Source organism: Eschscholzia californica, unplaced genomic scaffold, assembly GCF_041429995.1.
Source record: "Eschscholzia californica isolate CP2 unplaced genomic scaffold, dmEscCali1.0.p SCAF_2, whole genome shotgun sequence".
NCBI classification, from domain to species: domain Eukaryota; kingdom Viridiplantae; phylum Streptophyta; class Magnoliopsida; order Ranunculales; family Papaveraceae; genus Eschscholzia; species Eschscholzia californica.
The window spans coordinates 28,112,672-28,129,099 of NW_028238309.1; the positions used below are offsets into that span (position 1 = coordinate 28,112,672).

At 37.4% G+C, this 16,428-nt stretch overlaps 1 protein-coding gene across 1 annotated transcript; it reads right to left on the reverse strand.

Annotated features, from left to right (window-relative positions):
* Positions 1-1,590: 1,590 nt before the first annotated feature.
* On the reverse strand, positions 1,591-3,961 carry LOC147557240 (putative nucleoredoxin 1). Its single transcript, XM_086658203.1, has 3 exons — positions 3,804-3,961; positions 2,840-3,319; positions 1,591-2,504 (listed from the first exon to the last, which is right to left on the reverse strand). Exons 1-3 carry the CDS (start codon positions 3,879-3,881, stop codon positions 1,842-1,844), a joined length of 1,221 nt encoding a protein of 406 aa, XP_086514329.1. The 5' UTR covers positions 3,882-3,961; the 3' UTR covers positions 1,591-1,841.
* Between the last annotated feature and the right edge of the window lie 12,467 nt (positions 3,962-16,428).

The following is a 16,428-nucleotide window of genomic DNA, read 5'->3' on the forward strand; positions in this document are numbered from 1 at the left end:
GAGAGAAAATGAGATGGAGGAGAGAGAGTAACGGACAGTTAAAGATAACGGAAAAAGGGGGCCATATGGGTATTTTTGCTAATTTAGGGGGCCAGGCGGGAAGCTGGTCACAAAGTAGGGGGCCATTAGGGAAATAACCCTTATTTTTTTCCTCAATGTGATTCTGTGTTTTGACTTTTTAGTCAGATCTCGGATCTAATTAGAATTTTAGTTAGATTTCCAATTTGATTACTTGTTTTGACATTTGAGTCAGATCTCATTTCAAATTCTGAGTCTAGTCAGATTTCAGAAGCCTTAGAAGCAATCGATACATTCTTAGCATAAACAGATAAAGTTGTAGCAACTATCAATAAAGTCTCTATTTTTTATAAGTCTACCAATGGATATGTGAACATTTGACATTGGATCTATATCCCTGATCAATTTAAAAAAAAAAATCAGAAATTTCAGATATCGGATGCAGATATTCGTTTATCGTATACAAATATATTAATATATGATCTAATAAATATCCGAATCCGATAAGTAATATATATATAAATTTTATCAATAACAATATATAAAATAAAATAGATGGTTGAGATTTATTATTTAGGTCTAATGGTTTAAAACTCAAACTTAACATATAAATTTTCCTTTTTGTTTCGGATATCGGGTATTGTCCAATATCCGTCAATATTATTAGATTTAGATATTGATATATTATATTCGTAGGATAATTATCAGATATCGGATAGCATATCAGATTTTGGATATGGATATGCTTATATCTGATGAGATAAGCTACCGCTTACAACCCTAATTTGTGACACTCAAATTCAAGTTCATGGTTACAATGTTTTGTTCTGAAGAAAGTTTTGCGAATCCATCTATTATCACCAGCATTAACAAAGACACGATTCACCCTATCCACTAAAGTACGCAACAACAACACCATTAACCCCAATATGCTCAATGTTTTTCCTTTTAAAGAAGGTTTGCAATAGATTTTCCTTAAATCATGGGCAATTGAACTCAATATAACCTTCAACCTTTAATCTATATAACAAAACACAAAGGTTGTGACTAGGACAAGCTGAGTAGGACGAAATTAGTGTTTTTATTGGTGACTTGGATGTTGACTTGGCCAGCTCCATTAATAACCATCCTTTTTGATCTGGATAGTTCAAATGAATCTCAAGTTTAATATGACACTTAAAACCCTTCTCTTCCCCCACTTGATGCGTCTTCTTCATCCATGATCAGTTGCTCTCCCACCACAACCGTTTCTTTCTCTTCGACTTCTCTATCTCAGAAACTCACTTAGCATCATCATCAATTTCAACTATCAATTTCGGTTACAAATTTGAGAGATGAATCTACTCTAATAAGAAGCTCGTGTGGCCTCATAAAGGATTCACCAACCTTTGTAGCCGGCCCAAAGGATTATACAATCAAACAAGCTGCTAGGTTATTTATGAAGCATGTCTTAACATTGGGGTAAGTGCGGTGTGCCTGCAAACATCCGTAAGTGACCCAGACCCAAGGTTCACAGGCAAGTTGTTACAGAGATATAGTATAAGTTACTTGGTTCTGAAACTCTGAGCAATGCTTTATCCACCAGTTTCAATCCTCATACCAATGCACATGAACACTCTACTATAGGAATATTACGTTATCATAAAAAAAAAACGTGCGACTTGAATACAAGGCATCAAACATAAGCATACTTTAATAGTGAAGATGAATATGCAATCCATTGAGGTGATTACTTGAAGATGCCTAATCTTTGACAATAATATTATGGTGTTCTAGCTGTCAAGTTTCAAGGAAACAAAAACATATGAAGAAAAGTCGCGATTTTAACTCCCAAATAAGCAAACTCCCCCTTCACATACCCTTCCCTTAATTTTACCTTCATTCTGATCCTTGGATGTTTCTTCCTCTTCTAAAGCACATTTAGGATCAATGTAAAAGTAACACTCATCACACTTATATGCCAATACTTGACAAGCTTCTTCACATCCAAGGCACACATACATATTCGTTCTACCTAGTTCGAGCTCATGTTCTTCGTGGAGCTTAAACTTCACTTTCTCCGGCCAATCCTTCCCCATTTCCGCAACCATTTCCTCCATCTCCTTCACTCGATTTTCATCAAATGGATATGATTTCGATCCAAAGAATAGGACTAACTCTTTTGCTTCTTTTAGTATAGTTCTTCCATTTGGTCCTACTGCTTCAAGGTGAGGCAGAAGACCAAAGTTTCTCAATTTATATCTTAATGACGCTTCTCTCTTGTCATTGTAAGGAAGAACTAACCATGGCATTTCAGAGTAGTATTCTTCAAACGATTTTTCGTCGTTGTCAACCGAGACAAAGATTGTTTCAAAATCATTAGGATGCTCGGCTTTGATAGCATTGTATGCTTCGACGAGCTTCCGGGTGAAAACTACACATTGATGGCATGCCTTTCCCGAGAAGTAGAAGAGAACAGTTTTCCCCACGAGTTCAGTTACTTGAATCTGATGAAAAACACAAAGTCAGTGGTTGAAATAGCCTTGTTAACGTTTTAACATGAATTTAGCACCGTTACTAAACCAAACTGACTTTTCGGGAACATGTGCAAACAAAACTAGAGATTGCATAAGAAAAAATGATTCCAGTGAGATCATAGTCTCTTGTTACTATGTCGCACGGAACCAATCTTCTCAAGTTCAAGTTGTTAATGTTTGACCTATTGGTGTAAACTAGACCAGGCTACTCGGGCGAGGCCAAGCTTCGTAAAGGGTCAGCCTAGTCCGATGGACACCGCTATTTTATTCATGGCTCTTAAACAAACAAGGAATTAGAACCATACCTTGTTACCATCTTTGTCAAGAACAAAGTCAAGTTCATCTAAAACAAGAAGTGACTCCAGTGTCTGTGTTTCCATTCTCAACTTCTCAACCTCATCCAATTTCAACAACTTTTCAGTAGAAAATGGGTATGCTTCAATTCCGTGAAGAAAAATGTAATTTGATGCATCGGAAGTGAGAGTTTTTCCATCTTTATCAATAACAGCTGTTGTTGGCATTGCTTGAAGTTCAAAATAGTCGATAATTTCGTCTTCACATTTGTCTTCAAATGGCAGAGCAAGCCATGGCATTTCCATGAAATTATTTTTGAACGATTCTTCATCTACATCCATACTAATAACTATAACTTCAAATTTTTCTCCCTTCTCTTTTAGTCTTTCGTACATTTCTATTAGGATTGGCTGAAATTGATGGCACGATCGGTACTCCTTTGTAGCAAAGTAAAATGCTACCATATTTCCTTCTAGTTCTGATACTAGAACCTGCCATGTATCAAAACAAATAAATTAACTAAAAAATCTTTTAACTAAATAATATGGAGAACCAAAACCGAAAACAAAATTTCTATTCGTCCCTAAAAAAGACATCCGTATTAACATTCACGTATTTTATATTGAATTGAGTTGCATTGAGTCTTCGATTTATAGAGTGTATCTTATTTTTCTAGGACTTTATCTAGGATAAGTACAAATAATATCTTCATATATCTTGGACGGTTGAAACGGATCTCGATCCTTGTACTCTAACAATTTCCCCAGAACAAAACATTTAAATATGTAATGTTTGTGTTCGTACTAAACAAAATAATTTAGAAATAATGAGAGAAAATACAAATATTATATTCTTGGTTACTGAAGTATTTGTTTTTCGACCTAGAGCTATTCTTCTATAATCAATTAAAAATCATCATACGACGAGAGAAAAAAATAATTGAGAGAGAGAGAGCGAGAGATAGAATGGATGTACCTTGTCACCATTGTTACGCATAAGAAAGTCTCTATCCTCGGTAACGAGAAGCGATCTTAGATCTTTACCCTCTGCCATTACTGTAGCTAAAATTCGATCTCTCTTCTATATCTCCCAAAACCAATTTTTGTTCTATGTAATGTTTGTGTGTTCATCCCAAAATTTCCCATTGAAAACCCTCAGACTTAAAAGAAAAGATTAGTATGTGTCAAAATTACGAAATTACCCCTAATTAGGTAAGAAAATTACAAAATAAGTGTACAAACCATTTTTGGAAATGATTTTAGGAATCACTAGAATCATTAGTAAGATATGATTTACTAATAAGATTATGAATGATTTTTTGAAAAATAAATTTGGGAATGATTTTGGGTATTAGTAATAAGCCATTATTTACATAAATAAACTTAGGAAAATTTTTCTAAATGATTTTGTTGAAATGATTTTACGAGAATAACTAATAGGGCATGATTTTAATAAATAATTTTTGTAAATGATTTTATGAATGAATTTTTGAAAGAAATTTTAATTCAATTGCTTCCAAACTTAGAGGGTGTTTGATTTTTGCACTTATTAAGTGATCTTCACTTAATAAGTGTGGGCCGGCAATTTTAGGCCGTTTGTTTTTTCACTTAATAAGTGAATATCACTTGTAAGTGGGGTCAAAGTAAGTGCAAAAAAGTAAGCTCCAACTTGGAGCTTATTTTTTTGCATTTACTTTCTAAGTGCTAAAAAAGACATTTTTATCCTTCTCCGAATATAATAATTACCAATATGATTATAACCCAAAAGAAAATCTCAAACAATTGATAAGTAAAAAAAATCTTTGTATGACTTTAGCGATGACACTTTTCCTTCTCACTCATCCTTCACCTAAGCTTTTCTCTTAAATTTTATTCACATCTCTTCCTTCATTAGTCTTAAAACCACCCAAACTCCATGATGCAACGTAAGTTCTTTTTCCTTCATACTTTTTAATTATTTGAGGTTAATATTTTCAACACAAGGTATTCATAAACCGTAATTCTCTTGTATCTAAACTCGAGAGCACAATGAATTAGTATGAAATACTAATATGTAAATACTTTAAGGTCAAAATAGACAATTTCTCATTTTTATAACATTTAGAATTAATATAAAAACAAAAATCAAGCACTTAGAAGTGATGGAAAACAAACGCCACAACACTTACAAGTGATATCACTTACTAAGTGATTATCACTTAATAAGTGGCAGCACTTACGAGTGCTAAAAAATCAAACACCCTCTTAAGGATTCTAGTAAAGGAACTTATTTTTGCCCACCAAATTTTATTATATGGAAATAAATTCAATTTTTTCATGTCGATTTTAAAAATAAAAATTTCAAAAGAGGTTTTTCAAAATTCATGATTTTTTTTAAAAAAATAGGAAAGAAAAGATGTGCCGGACTCGGACTTTTGACGGACCGGGCGTGACCCGTCGGACTCAAAACAAAAGTTTGGAAGTAAATGTGATTGATTTAAGGTTACCTCGTACGGGGATCGCTCCGGTACGCAGAACGCTACCATGTGAGTATTGGGTACGCTAGGGGTATACTTCTCCGGTACGCCATTTTCGAGTTCAGTACGTTTTGGACTATTTTTCATAGACAATAAATACTCTCTATGATGTATTTATAATAGATACACCTACTCTTAGACATTATTTCTCCATCAAACTTACAATCTAACAAGCCAATTAAAAAAGTTCTTGTGGTTTAACTACCCAATTAGTTGAATTTATAGTTTTCTACAAAGATTTTAGGTTAATTAAGACTAAAAATTCCGGTACACTAATTGTGGGGTACTGGATCGCGAACCCACCCAAAAAGGGTACGAAATTCGGGTACGGTGAATCGGGTACGCGGTACGTAGGGTGGAGGAGAGTATTTGGTAACCTTGACTCTCAAAACTTCGATTGCAAAAATGTTTCCCACCATCACTTATAATGGTCTTCGGTGTACCAAACCGAGAAAATATATATTCTTTGACAAACTTAATCACCACATGGCGATCATTCGTTCTAGTTGGTATTGCCTCCACCCACTTAGACACGTAGTCGACTGCTACTAAAATATAGAGATTTCCATATGAACTAGGAAACGGACCCATAAAATCTATACCCCACACATCAAATATTTCGACTATTAATATGGGATTTAGTGGCATCATGTTACGACGGGTAATTTTTCCTAGTTGCTGACATCTATCACAACTCTTACAGTACTCATGAGAGTCCTTATAAATGGTTGGCCAATAGAAAAACCACACTGCAATATTTTTGCAGCGGTCTTTTTCGCACTAAAATGCCCTCCACATGCTCCAGAGTGACAAAAGTTGAGCACACTCAGGATCTCACTATTAGGGAGACACCTACGAATGATGTGATCGGGACAATGCTTGAATAGATATGGTGAAGGAGTTGAAGGAGATGTCCTTCGACCAAGGTGACAATGCGAACAATTTGTCGGATAGGACAATTGATGTGGAAGATCATCAAGTCCGATTGATTTAGGGATCGTAGAGTTGTAGCTAGAGACCAACTACGATCGTCGAATTACGAAGTAATTCGCGGCTAACTTCGATCGGATCCTACAACGGGTTACACATAAGAGTGACAAATTGATCTAGGATATGACTAGTGGGAGTGAGATATAATCATGGGAGTGTCCCATAAACATATCTCATAGGCCTAAAAAGGAATTAGGCAAAGATAGTACAAAAAGGCCAAAAACAGGGTTTTTGGGCCTAGACCGGTTCGGGTACTTCTAGGATTCGGATTGGGCTGAATTTTGGAGGGTTAGTTGCTGATATAATAAACATTATATCTGCCAATTTTCGTGGTGTTTGGGAACCTCCTCCTTACGGAATTGAGAAAATACCAATAGTTGCTATTTTCGACTATTTCCCTAAATCTTATTCTAAAGGGTGTTTTAGGAAACCTAAAAGGAGGTGGATTCTTATTAGGGTTCTATATAAACACTCTTAGGGCAGAGAATAAGGTGTGGAATTTCTCTCTAAGCTTTCTTACTCTACCACATCAAGTAGAGAGGAGAAAGTGAGCTAATTCCCATTAACTATCTATCTAGTCAAGAAGAAAGGAGTTCTTCTTTTCCAACCACCATTGGTGTGCTAGCTATACAACAAGGTGGGAGATCAAATTGATTGCTCGTGTCCCAAGTAGAGGAGCTACACTTGAAGCTCTTGGTCTTCTTCAATCAATTCAACTAGTTCGAGGGAAAAGCGATTAAGGTAATCTACTATCTCCATTAGATTAATTACTAGTTTTGCATGTGATCCTGGGAATACTAGTGTAGACATTAGATGTCATATTTCAGCTATAAACACTAGTAGAAGGGTATAAATCCCTACAGTGGCGTCAGAGCCTCTTGCTATTAACTAGTTTTTGCTAAGAATCGAACTAATTCATATGCTTGATAGTTTGAAAATTGAGTTTATAAAAGTATTTTAAAAGGTATTTTAACTCATAATTTGATGGGATTCAATAAATTTTCAAATTGAGAATCAAATTGATGATTAAAAGTGTTTTAAAAGACTCAATTTCATTGAATTTCAAACTAATCCATGCTTGATTATGTTGATAGTTATATTTAAAAAGGTTTTAAACATAAAATTTGATTAATTATGAATTGGATTCAAAGATTTTTTCAAATTGATTTCAAAATTGTTCTTTGAAAAATTTCAAAAACCTAGATTTTGATCCAAAATTGGTTTGATTAAGAGTTGTTTTTTAAATTTTGGAAACTTTTGAAAAACAAAGATTTGGAATTTTAGAAGTGTTCTAAAAAGAGTAGTTTTGAGTTTGGGAAACTCTCAAAACAAATTTGGAAAAATTTAAAAAGTTTCTAAAAGTTTTGAAAAATTTTAGAAGTGTTCTAAAAGGAATTTCAAAAATTTAAGAAAAGTTTTAAAATTGGAAAATAGCAACTTAAAGTTGCATAAGAAAAAAAAAAAAAAATTTCTTTTTGGAAACTAGGGTTTTGAAAAACCCTAGTGTCTGGCCAGGAAGCGTCCTGGCCGGACCAGAAGCTCCTGGATGCGTCCTCTGGACGCGTCCAGAGCAGCTGCTGAGACGCGTCTTGAAGACGCGACCAGCAGCTGCGATAGAAGCTTCTGGACGCGTCTTGAAGACGCGTCCAGAGCAGCTACTAAGGACGCGTCTTGAAGACGCGACCAGCAGCTGCGAAGGAGCTTCCTGGACGCGTCTAGGACGCGTCTGGTACATGGACTAGCGTCCTGGCTCCGGCCAGGACGAGACCAGGCCTTGATAGGCCTCGGCCAGGACATGCCGGCCCTATGGGCCGTGCTATGTCCGGACCTTGTCCGAGCCCTTTTTGGGCTTGGGCCGGGACTTGTCTAGGACTTGTCCCGGGCTTTTTCCGAGGCTTTTCGGACCACGAAAAGGGACCATCATTCGAGTGGGAGTTTTTGCCAAAAATTTTTCCGATTCCAACCAAATAATTCCAATATCAATCCGGGCCATCCAAGAGCCCAAAACGGATTTCTCTTTAAATTGATTTATGAAATCATTAAGAATCGAACCAATATTTTTTCCGAAATTGACCCGGGCTTTCTCGAGCCCAAAACGGAGTTTTTCTAAAAGATGATTTTAATCATAAAACATAAAACCGGAAAGCACCATTAGTTGAATTCTTCGAATTTAGACTTAAGGTCCGCAATGTGACATGTGATGTCAACAAAAGTATCTCCCAAGATAATCATGCATATATAATTCTTAGCCTTGATATATTATATGATTGCATGTGATGTGAATGCGGGAAACTAGTATGGCCATAGATTTATTTCTTTATTCTTGTTTTAAGCACGGATGGGTGCATGCTTTGTAATTAATTTTAATTTCAAGTTTATACGATCTGCGAATCGTTAGAGTCTTGTAATTAGAGTTTAGGGTCTATGAGTCCATTGAAGAAACTCGAGGATGAAATCCAAAGGCGAGTGGGAGAAATCAATGGAGGTTCAAAGATGGCGATCTAAGACGAACCAAAAGGCGAAACAAGAAGAAAACCAAGGGTGATTAGATCTTCTAGGTTAGGGGCCATACTAGGATCCATGTCTGCTTGATTTACTTTCTCGCATTTACTTACTTATTTACGCTTTATGTCGTGGATGTTAGTTAGGCTAAATAGTTCACTATAACAAACGCCAGACTAGCATAAAAGTCCCCAAAAGTAATCTTGAGTAATCGCCTATCCAGATTAAGACACTCGTTGCGCCCTTGTTCGAGGAAGGTGGGTCGGCCTTCGCAGAGTACCTCCTCTACCTTGGGACAATGCGGGTAGGTCTATAGAAGAGGCCTACACGTCTAAATGGTTCTACTCAACGAGATCAGCAAGAGAGTCTTGGATACTCGAGGCAAAAGGATAGATTAGTCATTCATTAATGAAATCTATCAACCAAGAGTCATAAGGTATGATCAGTGAAGTAGTTCGCTCACCCGGAACGCCGGAGGAAAAGGGTAGGGCCTTCGTCCGCTTTACTTCGAAGAACTGGGGTCTTGGAATCACTTATTCAATCGGGGACAATTTTATATTGAATAATGTGGGAAAACTAATGTTATTCAAAAACGATAACGAGTTTTAAAACTTTGCCATTTCTTTTATGTAGTTCAAAGATGACAAAAGATATTTTCAACTTCCGCTCACTTCTCGACAAGGAGAAGCTGAATGAGCACAACTTCCTTGACTGGGAAAGGAACCTAGGAATAGTTCTCAGGATGGAAGGAAAGCAACATGTACTAGAAACTCCAATTCCTGTATTGGATGATAATTCGACTAAAGAAGAGATAGATGAAGAAAGGAGTGTGCGGAAAAAGGCAGAGCCCGTAACTTGCTTAATGCTAGCAACCATGGAACCGACTCTGCAAGAGCAGTTCATAAACATGGATGCTTACTCCATGATGCGACAACTTCGGGAAATGTTCCAGAAACAGTCGAGATTGGAGAGGTTTGAAACCTCTAAAGCGATTATGGACATGCGCCTTGAAAAGGGAAAACCAGTTGGGCCTCATGTTCGTCAAATGATCAGGCTCATAGGCAAACTGGCTAAACTAGGTTTCCCTTATAGCCAACAGACAGCTACCGACACTATCCTTCACTCCCTCCATAGTGGTTTTAATCAGTTTAAGATGAACTACAACATGAATGGATGGGATAAAACGTTGGAGGAACTTCATTCTATGCTTCTAACAGCCGAAAAGGACGTCGCTATAGTGGAAACTAAGAAGGACGTTCTTATGGTACAAAAGGACAAAGGGTTCAAGAAAGGTGGAAAACAGAAGAAGAAAACCACGTCAAAAGGTAAAAGCAAACGAGTTGCCAAACCTAAAGACAAAGGTCCTCCTCCTGACACCAAATGTTTCTACTGTGATGGCAAGGGCCACTGGAAAAGAAACTGCCCTAAGTTCTTGGAGGACAAAAAGAATGGAACAGTGGCTTCCAATTCAGGTATAAACAGTTAACTTATCAAATACTGTCAAATTCCCAAATTATGGTATGTAATACCTAAAATTGCCCTTTCATTGTGAATGTACAGGCGCAGCTGGGAACTGAGTATTTGGCTAAGGAAGACAAGATCCAAGAGGGAGCAGAAGCCTCGACTGCTAAGGATGCTGAAAGGGATCGAAGTCTACTTTAGGCACTATTCTAGATTAATCGTTTTTCTAGTTTTTTAACATCATCTCTGTACTAAGTATTATGGAGAATCAATAAAGAATTTTATTTCTAAATTGAGATGTTAATAAGTGCTAAGTTTAACAAACTATACCAAAAGATTCTAAACTTGGTAAAAAACCTATAAGATAGGTTCATCCCAATCGAAAGGGATGAGGACAACAAGTCCACTATAACCAAAACATGAATCAAACTGACAAGAAAGAAAGCCTTGAGTCAAAAACAGAGATTGATCTTCAAACGTACTTCTAACCTATCCATATTTGGAGTGTCCAAAAGGATTAAGATGAAGAACACGAATCAAACTCTATCCTCCAAAATCCATTTAGTCTAGACATAGCTTCTCACAAAACTACCAAAATTCCGTCTAACAGCTAAGCTTGTAAAAGCATTACAAAACTAGCTAATATCTGACGCAATTTCTTTTAAAAGAAATTTGGGCTTCTTCCATAACTAATCAAGAGAACAAAGTGTTTGTTGATCATGATAGTATTCTTCTAATAATTAGCACACCTAGTAGTCTGGGAGAAAACACTAATTATTAAAAGAATAAGTGGGAGAAAAGTACAAGTCGATTTAATTCGATCATGAGAAAAATCATGGAGGGTCATGAAGAACAATCATGAAACTTGTATAAGTCGATTAAATTCGACCAAGAGCAACAAACTGCGACTCCTCGGAAAAGGAAAGGTTAAAGACATGATCTTATAAACCCACCGCACAAAAGCGGATGTCATTCGCCGGAGAACTCTCAAAACAAGTGAAAGTGTCTCTAAAGGAATATCTCAAAGTAGTTGAGAAAATTCCAAATTGTTGTTCAAAAGCCCTAAAAGGTCAAATCTCAAAGACACAGAAAATAAAGGTTATTTCTGAAAGAGATAAAAGACCTGCGCAGAAACGGAAACTGACTCTAGATTTTGGCTAGAACCCAAAATCATCGTGGAATCCATATCTCGTCAAGACATGAAGCTTGATAATTTAAGTCAACAAAAGACCTAAATTGGTTTTCCAAAATAGAAAACTGAGAAGGATGGAAACATTCGTGTTTCCCGAAACGAGACAAGAAGAATAAAGATTCTTCCAATCAAGTTATGTCCACAAGCATGCTTCAGAAATCTATCGATGGATTAAAAGCACGCAAGAGTTAGAATCTTCGATTCAAAAGGCAATCAGAGAAATTTGATTCCTGGAGAATGAAGAAAATCTTGAATCACGAGTTTCAAGAAGGTAAGTGGGAGTAAACAAACCTTCCGGGTCCGTATGCAGAGTACATACAAAAGATTGAGTACGACATAAGGTGTTGTATAACAGTAACGAACTGACTCAATAAAGGACCACACACAAAAGGATAAAATGCCATTTTGGGCATCTGAAGATCTATAAGCATAGATCAAAAGGATGATAGGATTAGAGAGACTCAGTACGCTGAGATGCTTGAGATCCGAAACAGAAAATCTAAGACTCGGAAAGTCTAAAAGAATTTCGACCCAAAAACTCATGACAGAGGGCGTTGCAAAACTCGGAGTCTAAAAGACACCGATGAGCTAGCACGCATGAGAGAGACATTTATGTTCGAAAACATAAAGTCCATCATGTTGGACATGATTAGCATTTAAACATCCGAATTCGGATTGGAAAACCGAAACACTACTTAGTACATCCTAGAAGGCTAAAGGATGAAGTAGTACAAAGTTGAACATGTCATCGTAGCAAACTTCCAGACATGGAAGGAAAGTAGGCTAAAAGTGTTTTAAGCCGGGAACTGTTGCAAATACTACACAAAGAATTAAAGGCCTTAACCCTAGTAAAGATTACTAGATATTATCAAGGTTGAAGATAGTAATCTTCAAATTAATTGATAATAAGCAAAGTTTAAAACCGACTACCACGGTAGTCAAACTAAACTGTCACCTAAGACATAGTATGAGATTCATACACAGTCTAAGGCATGAGGTATAAATTTTAAACCTCGACAAGTAAAACTGAGTGGGTAAAAGGAGTTTTACGGAAGAGGCTCAGATTTACAACTCTCGTTATCAGAAATAATAAGAATTATTTCACCAGTCGTCTAAACTTGGTTTAGTGTTTAAACGACAGTCCATCGATAATAAAACGTTCCGAATAGGTTTGTCAGATACGTGATCTGATGAATGAAACCCTATTAAGTGAACTTGGAATAATTATTATCAAAAATCCCTGGTCCAGGTCATTGCATGGACAACAATGACTCACGAAGACTAGCACGGGAGTCGATGGGATAGCGCAGTTTCATGGGCTATATGAATAGTATATTCTATTCGACTACGTGGGTGTGTAAAAGGTTTATACACTGGATAACCCTCAAATGAGAAGTACATCACTCGTGATGAACGTCAATACTTCTCATAAAGACAATTGGAGAGATTCCTCAAAACATGAGTGCTCCACTCATCTTATGTAAGGAATGCCCGACTTTGGTTCCGTTAAACGCCGCGCCGTAAAAGGAGGTTATAAAGGCGGATACTGGGAAGGACAGGATAGACATGAAGTTAAGTGGGAGTGCAAGAATGGATTGTGTCACCCTAATCACATTAGGTACAAAGTGTCTCAAGGCCACTTGATGAGTAGCAACTGAAAATGCGTGGCCGCGCTCAAACGGATTAAAGTTAATCGTTTGTCTTTTACAGTTGTACTCAGATATCAAGAAAGTCTGAATGACGTGACGTATCAGATGGGATACTAAATTGACACGGGAATCGAGGCATTGCACTTGTTCTAAGTCCAAGTGGGAGTCTGAAGGAGTTGAAGGAGATGTCCTTCGACCAAGGTGACAATGCGAACAATTTGTCGGATAAGACAATTGATGTGGAAGATCATCAAGTCCGATTGATTTAGGGATCGTAGAGTTGTAGCTAGAGACCAACTACGATCGTCGAATTACGAAGTAATTCGCGGCTAACTTCGATCGGATCCTACAACGGGTTACACATAAGAGTGACAAATTGATCTAGGATATGACTAGTGGGAGTGAGATATAATCATGGGAGTGTCCCATAAACATATCTCATAGGCCTAAAAAGGAATTAGGCAAAGATAGTACAAAAAGGCCAAAAAAAGGGTTTTTGGGCCTAGACCGGTTCGGGTACTTCTAGGACTCGGATTGGGCTGAATTTTGGAGGGTTAGTTGCTGATATAATAAACATTATATCTGCCAATTTTCGTGGTGTTTGGGCACCTCCTACTTAGGGAATTGAGAAAATACCAATAGTTGCTATTTTCGACTATTTCCGTAAATCTTATTCTAAAGGGTGTTTTAGGAAACCTAAAAGGAGGTGGATTCTTATTAGGGTTCTATATAAACACTCTTAGGGCAGAGAATAAGGTGTGGAATTTCTCTCTAAGCTTTCTTACTCTACCACATCAAGTAGAGAGGAGAAAGTGAGCTAATTCCCATTAACTATCTATCTAGTCAAGAAGAAAGGAGTTCTTCTTTTCCAACCACCATTGGTGTGCTAGCTATACAACAAGGTGGGAGATCAAATTGATTGCTCGTGTCCCAAGTAGAGGAGCTACACTTGAAGCTCTTGGTCTTCTTCAATCAATTCAACTAGTTCGAGGGAAAAGCGATTAAGGTAATCTACTATCTCCATTAGATTAATTACTAGTTTTGCATGTGATCCTGGGAATACTAGTGTAGACATTAGATGTCATATTTCAGCTATAAACACTAGTAGAAGGGTATAAATCCCTACATATGGATCATCCAAAAAGAAATGTTTGACCTCTGAGAAAAATTTATTCCAATCTTTTTTAGACCATTTCTCAGGTATCTGACTAGTTGCCAAATAATTCACAATGTCAGCAAACCATGGTAACTGGTTGATGGAAAAGAGTTGTTCATCCGGAAAAGTGTCAAGGATAGGTCTCTCATCATTTCTAGACTCAACTACTATGCGTGATAAGTGGTCGGCTACAACATTCTCGGTACCCGTTTTGTCTCTAACTTCAAGGTCAAACTCTTGTAGCAATAAAATCCACCTAATCAAACGCGGTTCGGCATCCTTTTTAGAAAGAAGATACTTCAGAGCGGCATGATCTGTGTAAACTATGACCTTAGATTCGATGAGGTAGGAACGAAACTTATCTAACGCATACACAACTGGCAACAACTCCTTTTTAGTGGTGGAGTAGTTTAGTTGGGCTCTATCTAAAGTCTTACTTGCATAATAGATCACCGAAGGTGCTCTATCATGGCGTTTCCCTAAGATAGCACCAATTGCATAATCTGATGCTTCACACATGATTTCAAAAGGTGCATTCCAGTCAAGAGGCTTGATGATGGGGGTAGAAGTGAATGATTTCGTAAGTTTATCAAACGCTTCAATGCATTCTTCATCAATGATAAAAGTACTCTCTTTAGCAAGTAAGTTGCTGAGGGGTCTGGCAATTTTACTAAAATCTTTGATGAAGCGACGATAAAAACCGGCGTGACCAAGAAACGAGCGGATATCTCTAACAGATGTCGGAATTTGGAGTTTGGAAATAAGATCTACTTTCGCTCTATCAACTTCTATGCCCCTAGACGAAACAACATGTCCCAACACTATACCAGACTTAACCATGAAATGACACTTCTCCCAATTGAGCACTAAATTTTTCTCTTTACACCTTTGAAGAACGAGGGTAAGATGGTGAAGACACTCATCAAAGGAGGACCCGAATACAGAAAACTCATCCATGAAGACTTCGAGAAAACGTTCTACCATGTTAGAGAATATACTAAGCATACACCGTTGAAAGGTAGCTGGTGCATTACACAACCCAAACGGCATACGACGGTAGGCGAACGTCCCGAAAGGACAAGTGAAAGTGGTTTTCTCTTGATCCTCAGGTGCTATGGCGATTTGGTTATAATGGGAATATCCATCAAGAAAACAATAATACTCATGTCCGGCTAACCTCTCTAGCATATGATCTATGAAAGGAAGAGGAAAATGATCTTTCCTAGTTGCGGTATTCAGCTTACGATAGTCAATACACATACGCCATCCCGTCTGCACACGGGTGGGTACTAACTCGTTATTCTCATTCTCTACTACCGTGATACCTGTCTTTTTAGGTACGACTTGAACTGGGCTGACCCATAAGCTATCAGAGATTGGGTAAATGACACCTGCATCTAAAAGTTTCATAACCTCGGTCCTAACAACCTCTTTCATGGCAGGATTTAACCTTCTCTGTGGTTCACGAGATGTTTTAGCATCATCTTCTAAATAGATCCGATGTTGTACCACAGAAGGACTTATTCCCTTAATATCAGCTAATGACCATTCTATCGCCTCTTTGTGTTCCTTAAGGACATCTAACACTTTATCTTCCTGTTCTTGATCTAAGTCTGAAGCAATTATAACAGGCAAGGACTCAATAGAACCTAAATAGGCATACTTAAGTGTGTTAGGCAGTGGTTTTAGGTCTAACTTAGGTGGTTCTAAAACTGCTGAGTCAGGTACTAAGGACATCTATCGCCTCTTTGTGTTCCTTAAGGACATCTAACACTTTATCTTCCTGTTCTTGATCTAAGTCTGAAGCAATTATAACAGGCAAGGACTCAATAGAACCTAAATAGGCATACTTAAGTGTATCAGGCAGTGGTTTTAGGTCTAACTTAGGTGGTTCTAAAACTGCTAAGTCAGGTACTAATGGTTTGACCTCTAGAGGTTCAGGTTTGGCTTTCCACGTGAGGTGATCTAAAACTGGAGTTGATTCTAACATAACGTTTACTTCCTGGACCTCTCCTTCCTTAGCAGCTGTCTCAAAGTAGGCCAAAAGGAGCTCTAGCGGATCTTGAAACAATGTGGTCGGTAGAAAATCTTGAACTAACAACTCAATTAGGTCTACCTCATCAAATTCATCAGGA

Bases quoted from the DNA above. Each gene is read 5' to 3' on its own strand.
- LOC147557240 (XM_086658203.1), bottom strand. From the start codon at position 3,881: ATGGCAGAGGGTAAAGATCTAAGATCGCTTCTCGTTACCGAGGATAGA. The intron at 3,320-3,803 runs GTACATCCATTC...GATACATGGCAG, and splicing joins TGCGTAACAATGGTGACAAG to GTTCTAGTATCAGAACTAGA. The intron at 2,505-2,839 runs GTATGGTTCTAA...GTTTTTCATCAG, and splicing joins TTGACAAAGATGGTAACAAG to ATTCAAGTAACTGAACTCGT.